The sequence below is a fragment of the Myotis brandtii genome, unplaced genomic scaffold, assembly GCF_000412655.1.
Source record: "Myotis brandtii unplaced genomic scaffold, ASM41265v1 scaffold397, whole genome shotgun sequence".
In the NCBI taxonomy this organism is placed as follows: domain Eukaryota; kingdom Metazoa; phylum Chordata; class Mammalia; order Chiroptera; family Vespertilionidae; genus Myotis; species Myotis brandtii.
The window spans coordinates 3660500-3686190 of record NW_005365229.1 but is presented as its reverse complement, the minus strand read 5'-3'; the positions used below and the strand labels follow the sequence as shown (position 1 = coordinate 3686190).

General features: G+C 41.3%; 1 protein-coding gene and 1 pseudogene across 4 annotated transcripts in view; one reads left to right on the top strand and one right to left on the bottom strand.

Annotated features, from left to right (window-relative positions):
* Window positions 1-25691, top strand: part of UBN1 (ubinuclein 1) — a 38442-nt gene that overhangs the window by 3593 nt on the left and 9158 nt on the right. For all 4 annotated transcript variants that reach the window (XM_014545102.1, XM_014545103.1, XM_005872929.2 and 1 more), the window contains exons 2-12: window positions 1673-1960; window positions 5291-5377; window positions 5922-6017; window positions 6351-6485; window positions 7404-7507; window positions 8203-8641; window positions 14855-14925; window positions 16180-16309; window positions 16485-16603; window positions 16755-16883; window positions 17068-17214. In XM_014545102.1, the coding sequence (XP_014400588.1) occupies window positions 1712-1960; window positions 5291-5377; window positions 5922-6017; window positions 6351-6485; window positions 7404-7507; window positions 8203-8641; window positions 14855-14925; window positions 16180-16309; window positions 16485-16603; window positions 16755-16883; window positions 17068-17214 (1706 nt within the window). In that variant the 5' untranslated portion in view covers window positions 1673-1711. The remainder of the gene's footprint in view (window positions 1-1672; window positions 1961-5290; window positions 5378-5921; window positions 6018-6350; window positions 6486-7403; window positions 7508-8202; window positions 8642-14854; window positions 14926-16179; window positions 16310-16484; window positions 16604-16754; window positions 16884-17067; window positions 17215-25691) is intronic.
* On the bottom strand, window positions 23915-25549 carry LOC102243284 (annotated as a pseudogene).

Genomic DNA, 25691 nt, shown 5'->3' with positions numbered 1-25691 from the left:
ATATACACACACACACATATACACACATGTATATATATCTATATATAATACATGTTATATATCAAGGCTATATCAAAAGCCCTTACAAATCAACAAAAGAGCTTTAGTTTTTTTGACCACTCCCTTAATGCTGGACATTCAGATTTAGGTTGCTTTTATTATTTTTCCTAAACACAAGGCTGCAATGACTGTCCATACAGATGTGGTAACAAGTTCACACTTGAATGTGAGTTTTAAAAAGCTGGAGACAATTTATACATGAAGCACAATATATGTGTGTGTGTCTGGTATATTTGCTTATTTATATTTTGTAAACCCTTGAAATTCTGGAGTTTACAATATGTATACCCTAACTATTTTCAAGTAACTTTGAAGGTCTTTGGCATGTGATAATTTGGCACTTTGCCAACACCTGAGTTTGGGTGGTGAGAAGCTGGTGTCTTATTAATATTTTTAAATTCCAGCTTTTAAAAAATACGTTTTTATTGATTTCAGAGAGGAAGGGAGAGAGAGAGAAACATCAGTGATGAGAGAGAATCATTTATTGGCTGCCTCCTGCATGCCCCACACTGGGGATCAAGCCTGCAACCTGAGCATGCACCCTGACCAGGAATTGAACTGTGACCTCCAGGTTCATAGGTCGATGCTGAGCCACTGAGCCATGCCAGAAACTGGTGTCTTAGGAAGTGAGCCTAGTTACACCACTCTTGAGATATTGGGTTTTTTACTTATTCCAGGATAGGCGTTACTCTGAGCTAATGAAAACTTTGCGAAGGATGGCTCTAAATGAAAGTAAATTGCTGGTAATGAAAATAAAGAGGTCTTACAAAAGAGGTTAATCTTAGCCAGAAAAAAAGTGTTGGAGAGCCCTGGTCAGTTTGGCTATCTGGGTTGGATTCCGGTCAAGGGCTTATTCCCTGGTTGCAGGCCCTGGTCAAGGCATGTGCGGGGGGCGGGGCAACCAATTGATGAGTCTCTCTTACATCAACGTTTCTGTCTTTCCCCCTCCCTTCCACTCTAAAAATATCAATGGAAAAATATCCTGGGGTGAGGATTAACAACAACAACAAAAAATGTTGGGTAAATAAAAAAAACAATATCTCTAGGATTCTGTGCAATTATGAGGATTCTTTAAAGCTCTCTCTGATGTCAAGGATTTAGTGAATATACATAGAAAAAAAGACTGGAAGAAAGTATGCTAAAGAAATCTGAGGATATATAAAAAAATTTCATATATATATGAAATTTTCATATGTATGAAAAAATTTTATATTTGATGAATAGTATTTAAACAGAAAAAAAACAATAAATGGTAATTACGATAAATTGAACAATGGATTCTTCTTTTTTTTAAAAAAATATATATTTTATTGATTTTTTACAGACAGGAAGGGAGAGGGATAGAGAATTAGAAACATCGATGAGAGAGAAACATCAATCAGCTGCCTCCTGCACACCCCCTACTGGAGATGTGCCCACAACCAAGGTACATGCCCTTGACCGGAATCGAACCTGGGACCCCTCAGTCCGCAGGCCGACGCTCTATCCACTGAGCCAAACCGGTCAGGGCCAATGGATTCTTCTTGATAATGAAATTCTTTTAAACTTAAATCTGTATAACGGAACAGGAAAAATCTTGGTTTGACCTGGCCTTCCTTTTCAATGTTAACAGAAGCCATGCAGTGACATCCGCTAAGACTTGCTGGTAGCCATGTCGGAGCCCCACAGGGTCCAGTTCACCTCTCTCCCAGGTTCTCTGAATCCTGTGTTTTTGAAGAAGTCCCGGAAGGAGGAGATTGTGGGAGCAGAGCAGCATCAGGACTCTGAGCCGGCTGCAGCAGCTGTTCGGATTACACTCACCCTCTTTGAGCCAGATCACAAGCGCTGCCCGGAATTCTTCTACCCAGAGCTTGTGAAGAATATACGAGGGAAAGTGAAAGGCCTTCAAACTGGAGACAAGGTATACCCCAATGGCCCCAGGCTCACTGAAGATCTAATGCTCAGGGCAGCATGTGTAAATAGTACTTCCAGAGGTGAAAGCAAGACTAGGGAGGCTTTGGCTGCCCCGAGATCATGGCACCCATCCCAAAGCAAGCACCAGGTTTGCCGGTTTTGTCCCTAGGCCTGAAGGGATAGAATTCTTTCTAGAACCATTCTCCTGATTTATGCTGGAGAAAATGTAAGGCACATCCAAAGCTAATCTTAATTATGGCTAAATAATATAAATAAAAGAAACAACAAATTTTTTCATGCCAAGTCTCTAAATATTACATATATGTAAATGTGACCACTCTCTGGCTGTTCCATTGCTGGATTTCATGCTGGACATTTTTCTTTTCCAAGGGATTCTCACTCTGCCTCGTGTAAAGGCAGACAAGAAAAGATACGCACTGCTCATCTCTTCTCAGCACAGTAATATTCTGGATAGTTACTTAGAAGGATAGAAACCTATTTTTCTGTGTTTAATTTCTTTCTTGTTTTATTTATTTGCTGGGGGAGCTTTTGAGAATCAGTTTGATTTTTCAAGTGTTTTTTAAACGATCTATAGTAAACCCTCAATTTTGCAAACCTGGATTTAATGGATTTAGGATTTAACGGAAAAAGTTTCTGTTCCTTATGTCATATATGAAAATTAACACCCTGTTAATTTTAAAATGCTTTAACCAAGATTTGCTTATAATTAAGTTATCAGTTTAGTTTTTTTATTAATTCACTGTTACTTTATTTTAAAAAAATGCATTTTTATTGCTTTTGAGAGGAAAGGAGAGGGAGAGAGAAACAGAAACATCAATGATGAAAGAGAATCGTTGTTTGGCTGCCTCCTGCATGACCCACACTGGGGATTGAGCCCACAACCTGGGCATGTGCCCTGATCGGGAATCAAACCATGACCTCCAGGTTCATAGGTTGATGCTCAATCACTGAGCCACGCTGGCCGGGCAATTCACTGTTATTTTTAACAAATTTTAGCGAATAGGTCGTCTGTTGGAAAAAACACTAGTAATTTTGCTGACATAAATATTAAATATCTACAACTGTAGTCTACATATTTAAATCCAAGAGTCACTGCTCTTAAACAGTGCTCAGTGAATGATTAGCAAATGATCACACCGCATCTCTTTGGTAATTGGCTGTGTTGTCTCATGGCATGACTTTCTGCAGCAGTTTTGACACGTGCAGCTGATGTTCCCACGTGGGATAAGCCACGCCCCTGCCGTGTGCATTTGTTTTCTCTTGGTGACTGGTGAATGCACTCATTTACTAGACCTATTTAGTACAAATGTAAAATTACTGTGATATATATAGAAAACCTTTCTGTGAAATTAAACTTTTCATACATAATTTTAATTACACAAACGTGTCTATAAAAGTAAAACAGGTAAATTAACTAATTTCTCAATTTTTCAACATGCATTCAGAAAACCCAATTTGTTATATAATGGACTTTTGGCTTTAACAGGCACTCCCTCGCCTGAATTAGTCTGTTATATCGAGGTTTTACTATATTTGTTTTCTTGGCGGATTTGTTTTTACCTTTTAGTATGGAACTTCTCAAACATGCATAAACTAGAGAGAATAATATAATAAGCCCATGTACCCATCACCCAGTTTCAACTATTACTGATGTTTTGGTAACTCATTAGCATTGTAAAAATTTTGTATAAATTTATTAATTGAACTAGAGGCCTGATGCACAAAATTCATGCACAGGTAGTGTCCCTAGGCCTGGCCAGTGATCAGGGCCGGGGCCTTGTAGTTGCCGGCTGGGGCCTCCTTTTCCTGCTGCTGGCTGCTGGCTGCTGGCCGAGGCCTTCCTTTGTTCCGCACTACCCCCTGGTGGTCAGTGCACGTCATAGCGAGCAATTGGTCTCCCGGTCAAACTCCCGTGGGGATAATTTGCATGTTAGGCTTTTTTATATATATAGTTTATGCACTTAAGAAGAATGCACATATGCCAGGCCAGTGTGGTAGCACCAAGAGGGAGGCATGCAGGAGTCAGTCAATTGATGTTTTTCTCTCATTGATGTTTCTATCTCTCCCCCTCCTCCCTCTTCCTTTCTCTCTCTCTCAAAATCAATTAAAACATACTGTTTTTTAAAAAGAAAAGTGCACCTGATAAATGCACAGCTTAATGGATTTCCACAAACCTAACACATCCATGTAACCTGTGCCTCAATCACAAAATAAAACATTTTCTAGGACACCAGAAACCCAACATGATCTCAGACACTCTGTGAGCCAGGTACTAGCCTAATTCCCATCTGACTAAGAGCTACACTAGAGAAATGCTACAGTGTGGGACCCGACCAATCTACCCTCAGTGCCTCGCATAGTGCACAGGTATACAGTAGATGCTTACAGTTGCTCTTTCCCTCGCTCCTGCTCATACTGTATAATTCCATCTTTATAAAATACAAAAACAGACAAAACTAATCTAAGCTGTTGGAAATCAAGGCAGTTGTTACCCTTGAAGATGGGGTAGTATTTTGGGAAGGCAGGAGGAGAGGTTTTTAGACATTTCCACATTCTTGTGGTGGAGTATCATCTAATCACTGATGTGGAAGCAAATGTAGAGCTTGGAGAGAACAGAATGCAGTTATAAACAAATGCATGAAGATACAGAAAATGCATGCGGCAGGACTAGTATATGTGCTATATGGACAAATGAACCCCTGAAATTTATCCTTAGAATATTTGGAGTGAGTATTGACATTGGGAGGAAAGAGATTACTGATTCTTCAAGATAGGTGTCCAAAGAAAGGGACTGCCATGAACCTAGGTTTGATTTTCAGTAGAACTGAGAGAAGAGCAAATTTATACCATTCTTCTGACCAAAAAGCAGAATAACTCTTAAGAACTTGTGCTATATTCAGTGAGTTCTTAACCTTTATGAGCCACTGACTGCTTTGGAAGTGAATCCCTCCTTACAGTAATGTTTTTAAGTACATAAAATAATTTTTAGGTTGACAAAAACCAACTACATTGAAACACATGTCTGTATAGGTTGAGCATCCTTGACTAACGGCCCTTTGCCATATTTGGAGCTCTGCAGGACCTAGTGATGTGGGTAATTGTAGGCATTTAGTTTTGATGAATTACATGAATGGAAGTTTTTCTTTCTTAAACTGCTAAGGTAAACACTGATGGGAAGTAGCATGTATTCTACCTTGTCTTAAAAACAGTTGTTACTATTATGCATTTTATAGGTGTTGAGTAGTCAGTGAATGTATTATGAATACATGGTGGGAATTTTTGGGAATTTTTATTTTGTGAAATGGTCTCTTTTCAGAAGAAAGATCTCTCAGATCCTTTTAACGATGAAGAAAAGGAAAGGCATAAAGTGGAGGCCCTTGCCCGGAAATTTGAAGAAAAATATGTAAGATTTCTCTTTGTGAGAGGTTTCTAGACATTTCCACATTCTTTTAGTGGAGTATCATCTAATCAACACTGATGTGGAAACAAGTGTAGAGCTTGGAGAGAACATAATGCAGTTATAAACAAATGCATGAAGATACAGAAAATGCATGTGTTAGGACTAGTAGATGCAGCTAAATGGACGAATGAACCCCTAGAATTTATCCTTAGAATAAATTTTACCCCTAGAATTGATCCTCAATAAATATTTTGGTAAAAGACATATGAAGCCATTTGGTCTCTTCTGTCTTAGGCCATTTTATGCAATCTATCTTATTTTAAAAGGTCTTTGTGGAAGGAGATTTGGGAAGGGGGAGTGTGACTGTTGAGTGCTTTATACCCTTTAGTCACTAGCTGATGGAAAAAGGCAACAATTAATTCTGTGGATTAAAAAAAAGCATGTGACTTTAGACTTAAAAATTTGTTAAGAAGGTAGATCTCATTATGTGTTCTTACGACAATTACAAAAAAAGAAAAAAAAGCATGTAACCTATTTTAAATTTTAGGGTGGAAAAAAACGTAGAAAAGACCGATTACAGGACTTGATTGATATGGGGTATGGTTATGATGAATCCGATTCCTTCATCGATAACTCTGAGGCGGTACGTACTTAATGAAAATGCCACATAGGAATGACCACATCCTTGCTCCTACTGGTAATGGCCCAGAAGCTAGGGGATGGGTCAGAGTGGGCCTGCCTTTAGCATGAGGAAGGAGCTGCACTGACGAGGGAGGAAGAGACACCCTTGATCTGGGTCTTGGTTTCTTCACTGAAAAGGATACCAGATCTGCCCAAAACACCTTCTAGCTCAGACGGTCATGATTGACCAGAAGCATGTGTAGGCATTTGGTCTGAAATGTGATAGGGAAACATCTGCTCTGCGTCTTTGGACTGTAGTAGCAGCAATTGCAGCTATTTGTTTTTCCCCTTTCAGTATGATGAGCTTGTTCCTGCTTCTTTGACTACAAAGTATGGAGGATTTTACATTAACTCAGGAACCCTGCAGTTTCGACAAGCATCAGAATCTGAGGATGACTTTATTAAAGAAAAGAAGAAAAAATCTCCAAAGGTTAGAACATTGTTCGCTTTTGAATTTCAGAAGTGCTTTTTTTTTTTTTTTTAAACCTTGTGAGATCAGTGGGTGACTTGCTAGAATATGTGCCGTTTTAGGATAGCTTAGGACAGTGGTTGGCATACTGCGGCTTGCGAGTTACATGCGGCTCTTTGGCCCCTTGAGTGTGGCTCTTCCTAAGCCTTAGGAGTACCCTAATTAAGTTAATAACAATATACCTACCTATATAATTTAAGTTTAAAAATTTGGCTCTCAAAAGAAATTTCAATCGTTGTACTGTTGATATTTGGCTCTGTTGACTAAAGAGTTTGCCGACCACTGGCTTAGGAGATTGGTAGAAAGGCATGAGCTGTGCCAAAGTTGACAGTTCATCTCTCACACCTGTGCTGTGGCGAGGTGCTGTGAGTCCCAGCAGGCTTGGCTTGGCAGGGATTTCTTTCTTGAGGTCATCTCAGGGTGGGGATGAGGGCAGTGAAGGGTGTGAAGTGAGGGGAGTTTGCATCAGTATTGCCCTGTCTCTACTGTGGACATGTAGAGGTCTTCAGTTCCTAGGGGTGTCACCCAGTGGAAACAAGTTAGCCTTAAGATAAGTTTATTTTGAAATCTATCACTGCCTGTGTGTTTAACATGAGAGGCAGGGCCCACATACAGCTCATTTCAAACTAGAAAGGTTTCTGGCTCTACAATGGCCACTGTTGTCTCAGCCCCAGGTGCTTCTAGGAGACACTGTTGGTGGAAATGCTGTATTGTCCTGCCACTGGTCTGTGGTCCAGGAACAGATCTGAAAGCTTTTGTTCATGAAAGAACAAAGTAGGATAGTTATCAGGATATGCCCTGGACAGAGCAAGGCCAGTGTTGTGTACTTGCTTCCTGAGTGAGGGAGCCGTGTAACTGTGCCTTGTCTTTAATTCTCAGAAGCGGAAGTTGAAGGAAGGTGGTGAGAAGATGAAGAAGAAGAAAAAAGATGACACTTATGACAAGGAGAAGAAATCGAAAAAGTCCAAGTTTTCCAAAGCCGGGTGAGAGGCAGCAGCTTCTTTGCTAGGATGAAATCTGAACTGTTAGGGCAGGACACCTAGGAGCTGACTTGTGCTCCTCCTCTCAGCTTCAGATGAGGCAGCTGGGCCTGGCCTTCCATTCCCTCTCACGCCTCGCACAGTGCCATTTGGGCATAGTCAGTGCTCTCACATCTCTTTGTGTCAGACATCCAGAGTTCTCTCTGTCCCACTGTCAGTATTGGCGGCGGTTTCTGTCACTGTATGATTGCTGCTGTCTCTTGTTCTCTGGGCACATCTCCTCTGCCCCAGTTTTCCTTCTATCTCTGCTGTTTCCCTTTGTCTTCTCTGGTTCTGCTTTCTTTGCCTCACTGAGTCTCACCCCAGCTGCCCTTCAAGTTGCTGCTGCTCCTGTTTTCTCCCTTTCAATACATTCCTTGCTCATCCCCTTTTTGCATCCTTTTATTTCAGCTTGGCAGTGTTTTTTAAAAGCCACTGGGTATATAGCACTTTGTGACACAGTTTTGCTAACCTGTATTAAATCTCAAGCTTTCATCCTAGTAAGAAGGAGCTCCATGTGCCAAGAGGAGGGAGGAGGGTGGACTTGTGACTGAGGTTCCTGGAGACCATTGTGCTGGGAACAGGGGTGAAATCCCTCTGTGAATTTCCCTTTTGAGGTGTACTGCAGCCTTAGTAACCAGTTTCCCCCTTACTTGCAGCTTCACAGCCCTCAATGCCAGTAAAGAGAAGAAAAAAAAGAAATATTCTGGGGCTTTGAATGTTAAAGAGATGCTAAAGAAATTTCAAAAGGAGAAAGAGTCTCAGAGAAAGAGGGACGAAGAGCATAAGTCCGTAGCGGTCTCGTCAACAGAAGCTCAGGGCCTACGGGAATTGGAGGGCACCTCTGACCCCTTGCTGTCACTCTTCGGCTCCACTTCTGACAATGACTTGCTTCAGGCAGCCACTGCCATGGACTCACTGACTGATTTGGACTTGGAGCATCTGCTCAGTGAGTCTCCAGAAGGAAGCCCCTTCCGCGATATGGATGATGAAAGTGATTCCCTTGGGGTGGGACTGGACCAGGAATTCAGGCAGCCCTCTTCCCTCCCTGAAGGCCTGCCTGCACCCCTGGAGAAGCGCGTTAAGGAGCTGGCTCAGGTATGGTGACACAGAGTGGCCAGGCTTTCCTGGAAGCGGTTTGGGCAGATTGACACTGGTTCTGCACCGCGTGAAGCTTGCTGCCCAGAGCAACTCTTAGTGAATTGGCAATTTTACTGTAATCTTTTCCAGGCTCTCTTCTCATCCCAAGTGAGGAAACAGTGTAAGCTCTGCTTGTCAGATACCGTTTTTAGACCTTTTGTGATTCTTTAACTCTTAGAAAATTTACTTTCTTCTGGGGAGATTTTTCTCTCTATTTTCTGCCTGTAGGTTCCTTTCCCACAGAGTATTTTTCCTTTTGTGTGATAGACTGACACTAATGTTGGCAGCAAGCAGCTAAGGCAGAGATCCACCTTTTTATTAGTAATCTGTTGAAGGTTTTGGAAATTCACAAAAGTTTGCAGACATGTTACACATAGAGTATATACTTAATTGTCACTGGGTTTCAGTTGCTCCCTAGACTTGCATGTCATCAATATTAGGTACTGATTACAGAATGCCTAAATGGTGATAAGTGAAAAGGAGCAGAACCTGAAATGCTGTTCATGCTCTATTAAAAACAGCAACAACTATCAGAACGAGCAGCCATTGCTATTTTCCCCTGGTAACTGAGAATTGATCCCTAGAGTGCTAAGAACTGTCAATTCAGTAACCTATAAACCAAGCATGGGTTGTTAGTCATGATGACATTGACCCTTCGGTTAAAATAACCTTTCACCTTGGGCATCATGGCTTGTCATGCAGCTCCTGTGGCATTTACACTCCATAGCTGTAAGGTTTTATTTTTATTTTATATAGCTATAAGTTTTAAACCAGTGATTCTCATAATGTTCCAGAATCACTATAGGTATAATATCCCTTGTGTTTTAGGGCAGGGTAAATGTTAACTAGTGCTACCAATGATTTTCTCACTTCCAAAAAATATTTGAATACAATATATGAAGTAAACTAAACTATTTATTTTCATTAGTTTGTGTGAGGTGTTCTATTTGAATGTAATGATTTAAATGAATTGTACCACATTCAGAGTATATCTTAATAGGACATTAAGTTGGAAGTAGTTGGAAGTAGTTGAATCTGAACTTGGCATGTTTGAGCATACTGTCCTATATTTACTCTCAGAATTTATGTCAACCATTACTTCTTGTTCTTTTCAATCCTTCGGTTTGTAATCAAATTGTTTTGTAGCATCTGAAAGTCATGTTAAGTAAGTTGAATAAGGTATGTGTGGCAGTAGCTAGTCGTTTTTTAGAGAAAAGTCAAAGCAATTCTTGGATGTGTCCTGACTCCCACCACAGGTTGTATTCTAGTCTAATGACTTATACTCATTATTTCCCTTTCTTGGGAAAGATGGACAAATTTAGTGGAAACAAAATGACATAACATGAAACAGCATTGGGCTGTGATTCAAGAAAGCCTCACTTTCTGGAGTGCCCTGGATGGACACTATGAGCAAGCTGTCCTTCCTCAGTGACTGCCAAGTCTCAGTTATCTCTTGGGCATAATGGAGAGAGAGTTCAGGATTCCATAGGTAAGGTAGGCTTGGGTTCTGGTGGGGCAGTGGTGACCAGGAGAGTTTGATGTACTGGCTTGAAAAATATAATGTTCAAATGTGAAATTGATACGTTAGTCATTTTCTGACGCTTCTATAACAGCATTAAAAAAGGACTTTGGAAAATGAGGTGGAAAGTGGGAATTACCCATCATCCTGACAATCTGAAAACTATTTTTAATTTACATATTCTTTTCTAGCCTCTGTGTATATGTTTTTATGTAGTTGTAATTATAGTTGTGAATAATTGTTTCCTGCTTTCTTCACTTAATAAATATTATAAAGCCCTCATCACTTTTAATGGTTGCATGAAAAAGAAGGCTTATTTTAGAAAGTTACTTAATGCCACTTCTGAGGATCCCCAGGTGCTTTGTTCCTACAGGGTCCTGCACTTGGGACACTTGGAGCCTCCAGACCATGTGCATGAGTGCTCTAGACTCAGGCCCTCCTGAGAATATGCTGGGAAAGATAGTCTTCCTAGGGAAAAATGCCTATGTATACAGGAATTGCATAGAATTTCAAAAGCCGTACATGGGTATTTGGATCCTTAATAAGGAGCCCTAACCTAGATCTTGAACTGGATATTGCATTTTAAAAGCTTAAATTAAACTTGATGTATATAACTATAACATTAGCAATGTTATGTATTTCTCACTTTTTCACTCCCTTCATTTTTCTTTTTTTCTTCTTATTGCTTTTATTTTAATAATAATTTGTTTAGATTTTAAATCTTGGCCTTAGATGATACAATGTGTCAGTTTCTACTGTTAACTAAAAAACTATCCCAAAACAGTGACTTCAAACAGCAATTCATTTCTCCTGACTCTGTGGGTTGGCTGGGTGGTTCTTCTTTGTCCTACCTGGGTGCTCTCTTGTACCTGCACTCAGCTGGCAAGATGACTGGGTGCTGGGACGGTGGGGCTTCTTTCTCCTCTGGTCTTCCTAGCCTTTTTTCAGTGCATGGCAGTTTCAGGGCAATATTTCAAGAGGGTCATTGTAGAAGTCATAAGGCCCTTAAGATCTAGCCTTAGAAGTTGTATGTACCACATCACTTTTGCCACACTGTGTTGGTAAAGTGAGTCACAAGCGCACACCGGATTGGAGGGTTGGGGAACTAGAGACCACCTCTTCCTGAGGCAGGAATGCATGTTCTGGGAGGGGAGGAAAATGTGGTCCTGTTTGAGGTCTACCACAGAACATAAGCAGATTCTAATCTGATGTCATCCCTTATGGAAAAACTTTTTCTGTGGGAAACAAATTAGATTTATTTTCTAGCTAGAAGTGATAACTTAAAACTTTGAAAAATATATTTGAAAGTTTAAGTATGCTAAAGAGGCCCTCCAAGAGGGTGACCTTGGTGAATGCTGCCCATACGTTATTTACTGTTTTCTTCTCATACCCATTTTTAATTTCTTACTCCCTTGAACTGTACATTTTTATGGGCCCCAGAGAATCCAGTGATTTGATTCAATGTGTCTTTTGTTTTGGTTGTTGGAAAGCTCAGGTGTGTTGCCCCCTTAGGTTATTACCTTTAGTTTGGCAGTCTCTCAGCCTGGTTCATACAGATGACCCAGGTCTGTTTTGGTCCTCTTTAGTCAAGCATAAAATGGGAACAATACTAAGACTAGAAAAGAAACAGAGACCCCATGTCACCCACCCTGCTGCTCTTACCTGCTTACTGTCCTACTGAGTTAGAACCCCTGCATTGCAAATCCAGGGAGACATGGATCCAAGAAGGATAAAGTTGGAAAAAACTAACCTGTTTGATCTTCTTTAAAAAAAATTATGACAGATTTCATTCTGTTCAGCAAAAACAGGTATGGTATATAAGGTTCTGAACTAGGTGCCGAAAGATTTTAAGTGGCTTTTCTTACAATAAATAAAACAGCTTATTAAAAGGTTATTGGAGCTACTGTAGATTAGCATGATCTGGCTGGCTTAACTTTACTTCCTATTTTTAAAAAAATGTATTTTTTTAATTGATTTCAGAGAGGAAGGGAGAGGGAGAAAAAGATAGAAACATCAGTGATGAGAGAGAATCTGATCAGCTGCCTCCTTCTTGCCTTACACCGGGGATCAAGCCCACAACCTGGGCATGTGCCCTGACGGGGAATCGAACCGTGACCTCCTGGTTCATAGGTCAACACTCAACCACTGAGCCATGCTGGCCAGGCTTACTTTCTGTTTAATCTTGGATTGATCAGTTCATTCAACTCCTTGGGCAAGGATGTCCCTTAAGGTTGTATTTTAAAATGCAGCACTTTCCCTGGCCAGCGTGGCTCACTCGGTTGGGCATTGTCCCATGTACCAAAAGGTTGCCATTTGGTTCAATTCCCGGTCAGGGCACATGCTGGAGTTGCAGGCTCGATCCCACATAGGAGGCGTTCAGGAGGCAGCTGATCGATGTTTTGATCTCACATGGATATTTCTCTCTTTCCCTCTCCCTTCCACTCTAAAAATCAAAATAAAATAAAAAATCTTAAAAAAATAAAAATGTAGCACTTGACTAATTATCTTCAATATAAAAACAGACCCTGTTTGGGCACACAATCCAAAAGGCATCAGGAAAATAAATCTTCAATGACGGGTCTGATAAACAGTGGGGCATTTGAAGTACATGTTGAAGTAATTAGGTTGAATACTATGAAGATGCTTCTGGATCTTACAACTAGTAGTGTATAAGCTTAAGCAAAAGAATGGCTTGGTTTTATTTTCTCTTAAACTAAAATCATAATTGCAGTACATTAAAAGTGCCAAGTTAGAATTCCAAATCCTTCTGAAAGTATAAGAAATTGGCAGATGAATGGGTTAAAAGTCACACCATTTCTACCATTCCATCCATCCATTTGACTCCTTTCATCTCAGGCTTCTGTGCTATCCTATTAGCCAAGGGATCTTGCAGAAGCTGCAAGTTATGTTTGGTTGTTTGATACTGAGTTTTTCTTCCTCTAATTTTCATTCTTTCAATGCTATCTGTTCATTTGTTCATCCATCCACTCAGCTGGCATTTACTATGCATCTATTATATGATAGGTCGATGTGGGAAATATATTGATGAATAAGATTCAGTTCTTTTTCTCTATGAGCATAAGTTGGGTTTGCATACCAGAGGATCATCCATTTATAGATATAATTGGAAATTTCTTAGAAGTAGTTGGAAATTCTGATTAGGGCTTAGAATAAAAGGTTTACTCTAGAGCAGCAGTTCTCAACCAGTGGGTCGCGACCCCTTTGGCGGTCGAGCGACCCTTTCACAAGGGTCGCCTAAGACCATCCTGCATATCAGATATTTAAATTACGATTCATAATAGTAGCAACATTACAGTTATGAAGTAGCAACAAAAATAATTTTATGGTTGGGTCGCAACATGAGGAACTGTATTTAAAGGGCCAGAAGGTTGAGAACCACTGCTAGAGATTTAGATTACAGAGACTACGTGCATTTGTGTTGTTTTTGAAGCTGTGAAGAGGAAGGTGTTACTGGGAGAAGTGAGTTCTAAGTAGAACTTTGGGGGGTCCATCTGTAATGAACGAACTAGTGGAAGAGACAGGTGGAGTAGTCAGAGGTAGGACAAGGACCTAGTGAGGAAGGCAAGTGGGATGAGATGAAAGTGGAGGATAGTTATTGGTGCCTGCTGTTTCAGAGGGCTTGATCAGGATTGATCATTTCATTTTAGGTAGTCACCTTATTGCCTTTGTTTGCCATCATTATTATATTGTATACCATGCCTGCAGTTTTACTTTGCCTAAAGCCTTTGGACCAGCCACTCTTGGGTTTAGATCAGTGACTCTCAATCCTTTCTGTACTTTAGAGTCACAAGAGTTACTTTTAAAGAGTACTGATACTTGGGCTTTTTTTAAAGAATACAAATTCATGAGCCTCGTTCCTAGAGAATCTGATTTGATTGGTCCAGGGTGGGTAAAGCTGCCAGGTGATTTCAGTGTGAAGCCAACTATGAGAACCACTGGTTAAGACTTTAGCAGTTAGCTTTCCTCACTTGTGCTTTCAGGGCTGTGGCTGCTTGCTATGGTTGCTTCAGGGGTTTCCAAGCTTGCCATCCAGATGTTAACTGTGTTCTCATAGGAAGCAAAACATTGTATAGTAACCTGTTATATCTTGTGTTAATAGGTAGTAAGGTATGTTAGTAATTCCAATGGTCTGGGTAATGGAGTTTGTGATATACTGTAAGTAAATTATGAATTTTCAGAGAATTATAATGTTCTTAAATGCTAATGCAGCACATTATTATTATTTTGGTAGATGAAGGTTTTCAAATATTGCAGGTTTAAAAACAGTTCTTGATTGTTTTTGTACTGCAGATGTATGGCAATTCCAACTTGTAATTTAGATGATAGAGTGCTGGGAACAAAAGTTAGCTAGCTGGCAAAATCGAATGCACAATGATTGCTTTGACTCTGATTTTCTTTTATGTGACTTTATTTCAAGTCCCGGGCAGAATAGACAGTCCATAGATGTTTCAGCAGCATTTGAAAAGAGCTGGATATACCATTTCTAGAGCATATAGTGATCACAGGTGGGCATGGTGAGGACTTTATCGATAGGTGTTCTGTAGGGACTGACTGCTCTTGTGCCTGTGGGTGAATGTGAGGGCCCTGTTGGGAAAGTGCACTAATGGATGTTACTGTCTGCTATGAACCAGGCTGCCAGAGCTGCTGAGGGAGAGAGCAGACAGAAGTTCTTCACCCAGGATATTAATGGCATCCTCTTAGAGTGAGTATCTTTTGTTTCTTTACTGTTAGCATGCCTGGGTTTGAGCAGGCCAGGGTATTGGGAGTGTGATTGAACTACATAAAGTTGACCACTGATGAGATTTTTTAAAAATTATTTTTGTTTTATTCTTTTTAAAGAGGGAGGGCACACAAAATATTTGTCTCTAGGAAATAATAGACATTACTAATCTTAGGTAGCAGACATTATTAGAACACTGTCATGGCCTGTTGGAAGTGGATTTTGTGGCAAACATGAGATGAAAAAGAAGGTGTTGCCTGCCTGTCTCTGGGAAAAGTAAGAGATGATTTGGTACAGCCAGGGGCCTGCTCTCCTGGGTGCTCTTCAGCGTACCTGGTCATTCTTTCCTTGCTGTCACTTCTCCTCCCAGGGTCAGTGTGCACCATCCTTTAATACTTCTCCCAAATGCCTGAACCTCTGAGATGCTACACTGTATGAATTGGGTTAAAAAGCAAAGCAACAACAACAAAACAACCCTACACACATAAGTTCAAACCAGATTCTTTGTATGTGGCTCTCCAGCTTTGCCGCTTCTCTTCTGGTTACATTTTGCACTATGTAGCAGAGGAAGCTTGCTTCTCAACAGCTAAGGATTTTTCACATGTAAGAAAGGTTGTCAAGACAGGGATATTCTAGCAAAGTACCTTGCCTGGCCAGGTCAGGAAGCCTGGGCTATGGAGAGCACCTGAGGATCAGCAGAGATAAGAGCTTTATGTCCACAATGCCTGTTAGAGTATGACAAATAGGGAGAGCTCAAGGGATCAAAGGCTATTTGAAATAGTTTTTTGCTTATCTAGATGGGGACACTGGAGGGATGAGAATTTCCCTTATTTCCTGATCAGAGATAGGACTGGGAACTGGAATAGTAATGAAGTGCTTTTAGAAAATATTGACCCCAAGTAACTCAGTTACTTTCCAGTAAGCTTTTCTGTCTTTTTCATTTATGAAATTTAATACTTCAGAGCTTGTTCTCTTGGGCTCTGATAACGTTTGACTTGGTCTTGTCTTGGACCTGAGAGCCTTAGCCCACTTTACTCAGCCAGGTTCAACAGGTTTGGGAATTTTTGTTTGGTGACTGTTGGAGATCTGTTGCACCGGCCACTTGGTTGCATTGTGTGATGAGATAAGATTTTACCTGCTCTTGGCTCCTAGCTTTTTCCTGTCTATGGTAGGATGATGTAATGATGAAAGAATATGCCTGGGATGTGGCCCATTGATAACTATTCTGTTCTTCAGCATAGAGGTGCAAACTCGGGAGCTGAGTAGCCAGGTTCGTTCTGGGGTATATGCCTATCTTGCTTCATTCCTGCCCTGCAGCAAGGACACCCTCGTCAAGCGTGCGCGAAAACTTCACCTCTGTGAACAGGTGGGTGACTCTGCAGTGGGACATGTTGGCTTTGGGGCCCAGAGGAGGGGTGACTGAGTCTTCACAGATGTCACAGGTGCTGTTGCACTGCCTTTGTGCGATTATTTCTGTAGTGGGTCCTCAGTATAAGAAGAGGTACATAAAACAGATTTATGATATGTCCTGCTCTCTGCAGGGGGGGCGTCTGAAGGAGCCTCTCCAGAAGCTTAAGGAAGCCATTGGCAGGGCAATGCCAGAGCAGATGGCCAAGTACCAGGATGAATGCCAGGCCCACACACAAGCCAAGGTTGCTAAGTAAGTATGTGCCATCACTCTCATCAGCATTCTCACCTCCTTATCTTAGAGGTCCCAGGGGATGGGAGACAAAAGGGAGGTAGTGGACACAGGAGAAAGTAGTTTTCCTGTGGTGACTTTAGGGTCCTGTTTATTTCTGTTCACCCGGTAGGATGCTGGAAGAGGAGAAAGACAAGGAGCAGAGAGAACGGATTTGTTCTGATGAGGAAGAAGATGAAGAAAAGGGGGGCAGGAGGATCATGGGACCCCGGAAGAAATTTCAGTGGAATGATGAAATCAGGTGTGCCCAAACTGGGTCCTTGCCTCATTGGAGGGTTTGTGGGGCCAGTGTCTGAGCATGTTCCCGTATTTCTAATGAAGGTTAGAATCATTTACTTTAATCAAGGCTGGTGAAAGCACATGATTAAAACCTTGAAGAAGCATTTGGGGTGGTTTGAAGTTTCTGACTTCTGCCTACTCCTTAGGGAGCTACTCTGCCATGTGGTGAAGATAAAACTGGAGAGCTATGATCTGGAGAAGAACAACAAAGTCCATTCCTGGGAGGATTATGTGAAGGTGTTTCTGGATGCTGAGGTCAGACCTCTCTGGCCTAAAGGCTGGATGCAGGCCAGGTGAGTGCCCATGAACAGACATGTGGTCAGTGTGACGAGGTGAATATTCTTGCAGTAAAGAAATATTTGAGTGCTTCTATTGTGCCAGGTCAATAGGGTTCCTTCTCTCAGGGACCCATTGTCTGGTTGACTCAACTCTAATTTCGCATGAGGAATTGGGTGGCATGAGGAATTGGGGCTCCATGCCCTTCCAACCTCAGTCTGCCCTTCCCTGTGTTGAGATGATGGCTCCTACTGGAAGCTGAGAGATGGAAACATCTTTAATGTTCCGAACAGAAGTCTCATTTGCAAGTAGCAGAGCTGACTGATTATTGGAGTTAAGTGCTAGACTTTTCTCATAGGCTGCTTTGTATTATGTAGCTTCCCATGAATAGGCTACATCTGCAATACCCAAAGTTGGCTGGAGCTAGTGTTCTTTTAAAAAAATGTTTTATTGTGGTAAAATATACTTAACATAAAATTTATGATCTTAACCTTTTTTTAAATCCTCATCTGAGGATATTTTTTCCATTGATTTCTAGAGAAAGTGGAAGGGAGGGAGAGAGGAAGGGAGAGAGAACATCCATGTAAGAGAGAGACATCAATTGGCTGCCTCCTGCACACACTGCTACTGGGGCTGGGGAACCTGCAACTGAGGTACGGGCCTGGGAATTGAACCCATGACCCTTCATTCTGCATGCCAACGCTCTAACCAGTGAGCGAAACCATCCAGGGCCCATCATAACCATTTTTAAGTGCACAGTTCAGTGGTATTACATACATTGACATTGTTGTAGCCATCACCACCATCTATCTTCATAAATCTTTTCATCTTATAAAACTGAAACTGTACCCATTAAATGATAATTTCATGTTTCCCTCTCCCCATAGACACTTGCATCATTCTACTTTCTGTCTCTCTAAATTTGACTACTCTTAAGTGCCTCATATAAGTGGAGTCATTCAGTATTTATCTTTTTGTGACCGGCTTACTTCACTTAGCAAAATGTCCTCAGGGTTTATCCCCATTGTAGCATAGCACAGAATTTCCTTCGTTTTTAAGGCTGACTGACATTCCATTGTATGTATGTATCGCATTTTGCTTATCTATTTGTCAATGGATAGTTACGTTGTTTCCATATTTTAGCTGTTGTGAATAATGCTCCTATGAACATGGATGTACAAATATATTGAGACCCTACTTTCAATTCTTTGGGGTTTATATGTACCCAGAAGGGGAATTGCTGGATGATATGGTAATTCTATGTTTACTTTCTTGAGGAATTTCCACAGTGGCTATTTTACATTTTCACTAACAGTGCACAGCGTTCCAGTTTCCCCACATCCTCACCAATACTTGTTTATGGTTTATTTTATTGTAGCCATCCTAATCCTAATAGGTATGAAGTGGTATCTCATTGCAATTATGATTTGCATTTCCCTTATGATTAAGGATGTTGAGTATCTTGTTAAATACTTATTGGCCATTTGTATGTCCCTTATCAGATATATAATTTAGAAATATTTTCTTTCATTCTGTGGGTTGCCTTTTTACTTTGCGTATAGTGTCTTTTGATGCACAAGTGTTTAAGTATTCATGAAGTTCAATTTGTATTTTCTCTTGTCTGTGCCTGTGTTGTTATATCTAAGAAATGATGGCCACATCCAATGTCATGAAGCTTTTATCCTATGTTTTCTTCAAAGAGTTTTATTGTTTTGGGTCTTTCATTAATTTCCTTGATCCATTTTGAGTTAATTTTTGTATATTTTGTACATAGGTGAGGGGCCAACTTCTTTCTTTTGCATGTGGATATCCACTTTTCCCAGCACCATTTGTTGAAAAGAATGTTCTTTCCCCTACTAAATGGTTTTGTCATGCTTATCAAAATTATTTGACCATATATGTGAGGGTTTATTTCTGGGCTCTCTGTTATTCCATTGGGTTACATGTCTGTCTTTATGCCAAGACCACACTATTTTGTTTACTGTAGCTTTGCAGTAGTTTTAAAACCAGGAGTTGTGAGTCTTCCAGTTTCCTAAGATTCCATGTAAATTTTAGAATGGGTTTTCTATTTCTGTAAAAAATTGTCTTTGAGATTTTGAAAGGGATTGCATTTAATCTGTAGAATACTTTGGGTAATATTAACATTGTAGGCATATTAAGTCTTCTAATCCATGAATGTGGCATGTATTTCCATTTATTTATGTTGACTTTAATTTATTTCAGCCATGTTTTGTTTTCATTCTATAAGTTTTTCATGTCCTTGGTGAAGTTAATTTCTAAGTTTTAAAAAAATATTGTTGAAAGGTTTGGGGTGGGGCTGAGGTTTCAAGGCTCAGTGTAATCAAAATGATGTTTATTTGAGGCACCTGGGTGCAGATGGTCTGACTCAAGAAAGAGCTAGCGGTGAATTGGGGAAGGAGCAGGCTTTTTATGCGCTCATGGAGAGCTGTGGGGGCGCTGTGCAGGGGTGATGGTCTTCAGGAATTTCTGTAAAATAACCACTCAAGGGGAGCATGTTTGTGCAAGGCTTAGGCTAACAGAATGAGCTTTCCCTTTGACATTTGTTAGATTTTGTAAGGCTCAAGCCTTGCTTTCTCCAGTTAACCCTTTCAATTGTGAATAGAATTATTCATGTGTAGAAATGCAACTGATTTATATGTATTGACTTTAAAATATATATATTTTATTTATTTTGTTAATCCTCATCCGAGGACATTTTTCTCATTGACTTTCTAAGAGAGAGTGGAAGGGAGGAAGGGGGAAGGAGGGAGAGAGAGATAGAGAGAGAGAAACAGAAACATTGATGTGAGAGATACACATCAATTGGTTGCCTCTCGCATGCATCCCCACTGGGCCGGGGGTGGAACCTGCAACCCAGGTTTGTACCCTTCAGTGAGTGGGCCGATGTTCTAACCATTGATCACACCAGCCAGGGCTATTCGTTTCTTTTTTAATGTCCCCACTTTCTGATTTTGATTATTTGAGTCATTTTAAAATATATATATTTCTGTTGATTTCAGAGAGGAAGGGAGAGGGAGAGAGAGATGGAAACATCAGTGATGAGAGAGAATCATTGATTGGCTGCCTCCAACACGATCCCCACTGGGGATCGATTCCACAACCTAGGCATGTTCCCTTGACCAGAATCGAACCTGGCACCCTTCAGTCTGCACGTTGACGCTCTATCCTGCCAGGGCTTGAGTCTCTTTTTTCATGACTTGAGTGGACTTTATTTTGCAGGCAAGAATGCAGCAGATGACGTAAGGGTAATCATTAAACTGAGCTCTCAATGGCAAGGAGACACTCATCTGGAAGAGGGCTCAGGCAACCAGAATTTCAGGAAGTACAGGTTTAGGTCTAAGAAGGTGTTCATGGTGTAGTCATGATGCTGGAGATTCTTGTAGGTGATGTATAACAACTCAGAAGGTGCAGCTGCTCATGCCGGCATTTTTGGTGGACTTTGCTTCTTGAGATTCGGTGGCAGAGATCCTTGTCACTCTGGATTCTACAAAGAGATAAGCTGTAGGAGCAAGTGTCTTGTAGAAGCGTAGTCTTCAGTGCTCCAACTTGTCCTTACTGGAGTAGGAAGGCTATCATTGTGATGACTTGGTGCCTGGCAGGGCAGAGGTGCCCAGCAAATTTCATTTAAAATTTATTTTTCAATTACATTTGACATTCATTATTATTAGTTTCAGGTGTAAAACATAGTCATTAGACATTTAAATACCTTACAAAGTGATCACCATAGTAAGTCTGGTACCATCTGGACACCATACATGATTATTACAATATTGTTGACTATTTCTCTATGATGTACTTTACACCCATGTGACTATTTTTATAACTGGTAATTTGTTCTTCTTAATCTCTTTCACCTATTTCCCACCAATCCCCCTCCTGCCTGGTGACCAACAATTTGTTCTCTGTATTTGTTAGTTTCTATTTTATTCTTTCTTTTTTTTTTTTTTTTAGATTCCACATATAAGTGAAATGATATAGTATATGTCTTTCTCTGATTTATTTCACTTAAGCACAATACCATCTGGGTCCATCCATGTCACAATGGCAAGATTTCTTTCAATTTTATGGCTAATATTCCATTTTATGTATGTACCACATCTTCTTTATCCATTTGTCTGTTGATGGACATTTGGATTACTTTCACATCTTGGCTATTGTAAATAATGCTGCGATGAACATAGAGGAGCATACCTCTTTTTGATTTAGTGTTTGGCTGTCTTTGGGTAAATACCCAGAAGTGAAAATGGTGGGTTATATGGTAGTTCTATTTTTAATTTTTTGAGGAACTTTCATACTGTTTTCTAGTGACTGCACCAATTTAGAATCCCTGAATTCAGTTTGCTAATTGCTAAGTGAGGGTTCCCTTTTCTCCTTTGCCAACACTTGAGGAGTGAGGATGTTTTTTCCATTGATCTTTAAAAATATATTTTTATTGATTTCAGAGAAGAAGGGGGAGAGAGAGAGAGAGAGAGAGAGAGAGAGAGAGAGAGACATCAGTGATGAGATAGAATCATTGATAAGTTGCCTCCTATACACCCCACACTGGGGTTTGAGCCCATAACCTGGTCATATGGCCTGACTGGGAATTAAACTTTGACCTCCTGGTTCATAGGTTGACACTCAACCACTGAGCCATGCTGGTTGGGCTCCATTGATTTTTAGAGCGAGTGGAAGTGAGGGGTAAAGGGGAAAGAGAGAGAAATATCTATGTGACAGAGATACATCTATTGGTTGCCTCCCACACGCGCCCCAACCAAGGGCAGATATCGGACCTGCAACCCAGATATGTGCCCTTGACTGGGAATTGAACCTGCAACCCTTTGGTGTGCAGGCCAATCGTCTTATCACTGAACCATGCTGGTGTAGGGCTCTCATTATTTTCTCAAATAGGTTTTTAATGTCTTGTCTTTTTTGTTTTTTAATCCTCACCCAAGGATATTTTTTCCATTGATTTCTAAAGATAGTGGAGGGGGAAGGTAGAGAGAGGGAGAGAAGAAGAAAGAACCATCAGTGTGAGAGAGAAACATTGATTGGTTGCCTCCTGCATGTGCCCCTACCAGGGCTGGGGACCTGCAATCAAGATATGTGCCCTGGACCTGGAATTGAACCTGAAATCCTTTGGTCCAAGAGCTGACACTCTAACCACTGAGCCAAACCAGTCAGGGCGATTTTCAATTTCTTACTCCCTCTTCTCCTTCCAGCACCCTATGATGTAAATGTTGGTACCGTTGAAGTTGTTCCAGAGGCTCTTTACACTATCTTCATAATTTTGGATTCTTTTCTTTTTGCTTCTGATTGGGTGTTTTTTTGCTTCCTCATATCATATTCCAAATCGTTGATTTGATTCTCGGTATCCTCTTACTCTACTGTTGATTCCCTGTAAATTATCCTTCATTTCTGACTGGTCCTTTTTTATGTTGATGTTCTAAGTTCCTTCAAGTTCTCATTAGTTTCTTGACCATCCTTAGAAGTATTGTTTCAAACTCTATCTGGTAGTTTGCTTGCTTCCATTTCATTTAATTCTTTTTCTGGAGATTTCTTCTGTCCTTTCATTTGTTTCTTTGTCTCTGCATTTTTGCTGCTTTCCTGTGTTTTTTACTGTGTATTAGAGCTGTTTTGTCTCCTGGAATTGGTAGAGTGGCCCTGTGTAGTAGGTGTTCTATAGGGCCCAGTAGCTCAGCCTCTCCGGTCACCTGAGCTGGGCACTGTCGGTGCACCTCTGTGGCAGTGTGCACAGTCTTGTTGTAGTTGACCCTAGATTGCTATTGGTGTCACTGGGAGGGATTGACCTCCAATCCAATTGGCTGTGAGGGCCATCTGTGACTCCAGTGGAAGAGCTGCTGTGCAGGAGATGCCCCTATGGAGCAGGACTTGCTTCAGTGTGGCTTTGGTGCTCACCGAGTCCACCCCTTAAGTGTGTCACTTGTGGATGTGGTAGGGTTGTAATCTGGTGTGGTCTGAAGCTGACCACTGGGTGCTGTGGCTCTGGGGGCCTCCCGGGAGGTGCAAAGTCAGTTACTGCCTTGCTCTATGACATGAGCTACAGAGCAATCTGCAGATGGCTGCTACTTGTGATGGGCTTGGAGGTGCCCAGAAGACGCCAAGCTGTGAATCAAGGCAGGCTGCTGCTAGTGTTAGGCCTGGGGCCAACTATCAAGAAGTATAAGGCATGCTGATGCCAGCTGATGCTTTTTTTGCAGACTTTTTTAAAAAACCATGTTTGTCACCGGCCAGCATGGCTCAGTGGTTGAGCATTGACTTATGAACCAGAAGGTTTCAGTTCAATTCCCAGTCGGGGCATAAGCCCGGATTGCGGACTCTATCCCCAGTGTGGGGCATACAGGAGGCAGCTGATCAATGATTCTCTCTCATCATTGATGTTTCTATCTCTCTTTCCCTCTTCCTTCCTCTCTGAAATAAAAATATTTTTTTAAAAAAGGAAAGCAACTGGTAATATTTGAATACTTAAAATTTTTTTAAAACCATATGTTTGTCATTACTAAAAAGAGACATCTTTAAAACCCCATGCTGCATAGAAAATGCAGATAGTTCTAGTTATCTGGTCAGCGGACAAAAAGCAAGCACTTAAGGTCTTCAACTTTAATCTTTTGTTCATTCCTTATTGCTGGAATTTCATTTCATGCATTTCTTCTTATTGGATGACTAAACCAGATGGTAGAGAGGGTAAGCCTGCATTTACTCAGCCCTGCCCTGCTCAGCCTAGGGAGCAGACAAATTCTCAGCTGGTGGATCGACTGCTTTTGTCTCTTTGCCATCTTGTGGTTTAGGGTTTTCTGGCGGTCTGCTTCAGTAATTGAAGTTGTGGCAGTACCAACTTTGAGGTGGCTGCTTACCTTAGGTCTCATCTCCTTGATTTTCTTTATCTTCTTCATTGCCGTCCTCTCTAGGCTTTCGTGAGGAGGGCCCCTGTGAAATCATGGTCTATAGCCCCAGTACATATTCTGTCTCACTGGTCTACCTTATTCACCTGCACCCTGGTTTGCAGCCCCCTCCATTACTTCTCCCTGCACAGGAAGGTTGGAATACTGTGGGCAATGCCCAAAGGGTCTCCGCATGTAGTACAGTGGTAACCATCGCCTGGGATAGGGCTGCGTGGGATAGGACCGGCACTGTTGGGCCTGGCCTTCAGGAGCCCTCTCCTATCTCTCATTCTTTTCCCCACTTTCACTATTCTGGCAATTGCATGGAGGACCCCTGCAACGTGGATAGTGTCTATAATGGTTATGGTCTGCTGCATATTTACTGCCTTTACTGGAACTCCACCAGGGCCTGTAACATTTGCTGCCTCCACAACCTTTTCTCCTTCAACAACATCAAACTCCAGTCTCTTCATCTCCTACACTGCAAAGGTCCTTCCTGGGGTTATTCTTTATGGCAACCTTGTGTACAAATACATCTTCCTTGGTGTCATTCCTGTTGATGAAACCATATCTGTTTCTTACATTAAACCAGTTTACTGATTCCAAAACCTTTGTTGCAATAACCTCCTTGTCCCCCAGTGATGTGAGGCTGCCCTGGCTGTCAGCCGCTGCCTGTGGTGCTGGGCTTGGTGTTGGCAGTGCTGGAGGGGGGCAGTGGGGATACTGCTGGGTCTTGACCTCCCTGCTCATGGTTACGGTGATGGTGATTGGGGCCGGCTGCGGCAGCTATGGTTCTCCCAGGGTGTGATCATAACTAGCTCTGTGGTGGCGGTGGGGCTGCTCAGGGCTCTCTGGGGTCCACTTTCGACTACCACTTGAACTCGAACTCTCTTGTTAAAATTATTATTATTTACTTGTTTTTATCACTGTTGATTGTCTGTGTGCCAACGAGAAGCCTGAGTGTAGATTTAATGTTTTCTTAAATCTTTTCTGAGCTTTTCCTTGGGTATGCATAGTCACTTTCTAATTTTACCCATGTCTTCAGTTTTGAATGTCCTAGTCTTTAAGGTTTGGCTTCTAAAAGGGGAAAATTGAAAAATGGTGTTTAAAAAAGGCACTGGCCCTTTAAATCTCCTAGAAGTCACTTGAACCAGAGGTGCAGGGGTTCACAATGGTGGGAAGAGAAACAACAATGGCTGCTTCTCTCTGAACAGAAGGAGCAATCAATAATTAGAGCACAGATCCTGATAGTTGTAGGAGAAGGTCCTTTTGCCCACCCTAGTTCCTGCAAGCTACTTCGGGAACAGGTGCATAGCTACCTACTATGGGGTTAAGGGTTGGGTAGCTACTACTGTGCTAAGAGCTGAAGTAATCCCACAGTTTACCCATCCAAGTCTTCCCCTGGAAGCTGCTAGCTTTGATCAGTCTCTAGAGGTTCAAAATAGTTATTTCAGAGAGATTCTGCCAGGACAGTTGTCCAGGTGGAGAGAGGATTAATTCTGATGCTTTCTACTCTGCCAACTTCCCAGAATCCTCCCCTGGAGCTCATGTTCTTGATTGGGTCTGATTTTTTGTGGGTTGGACAAATCATG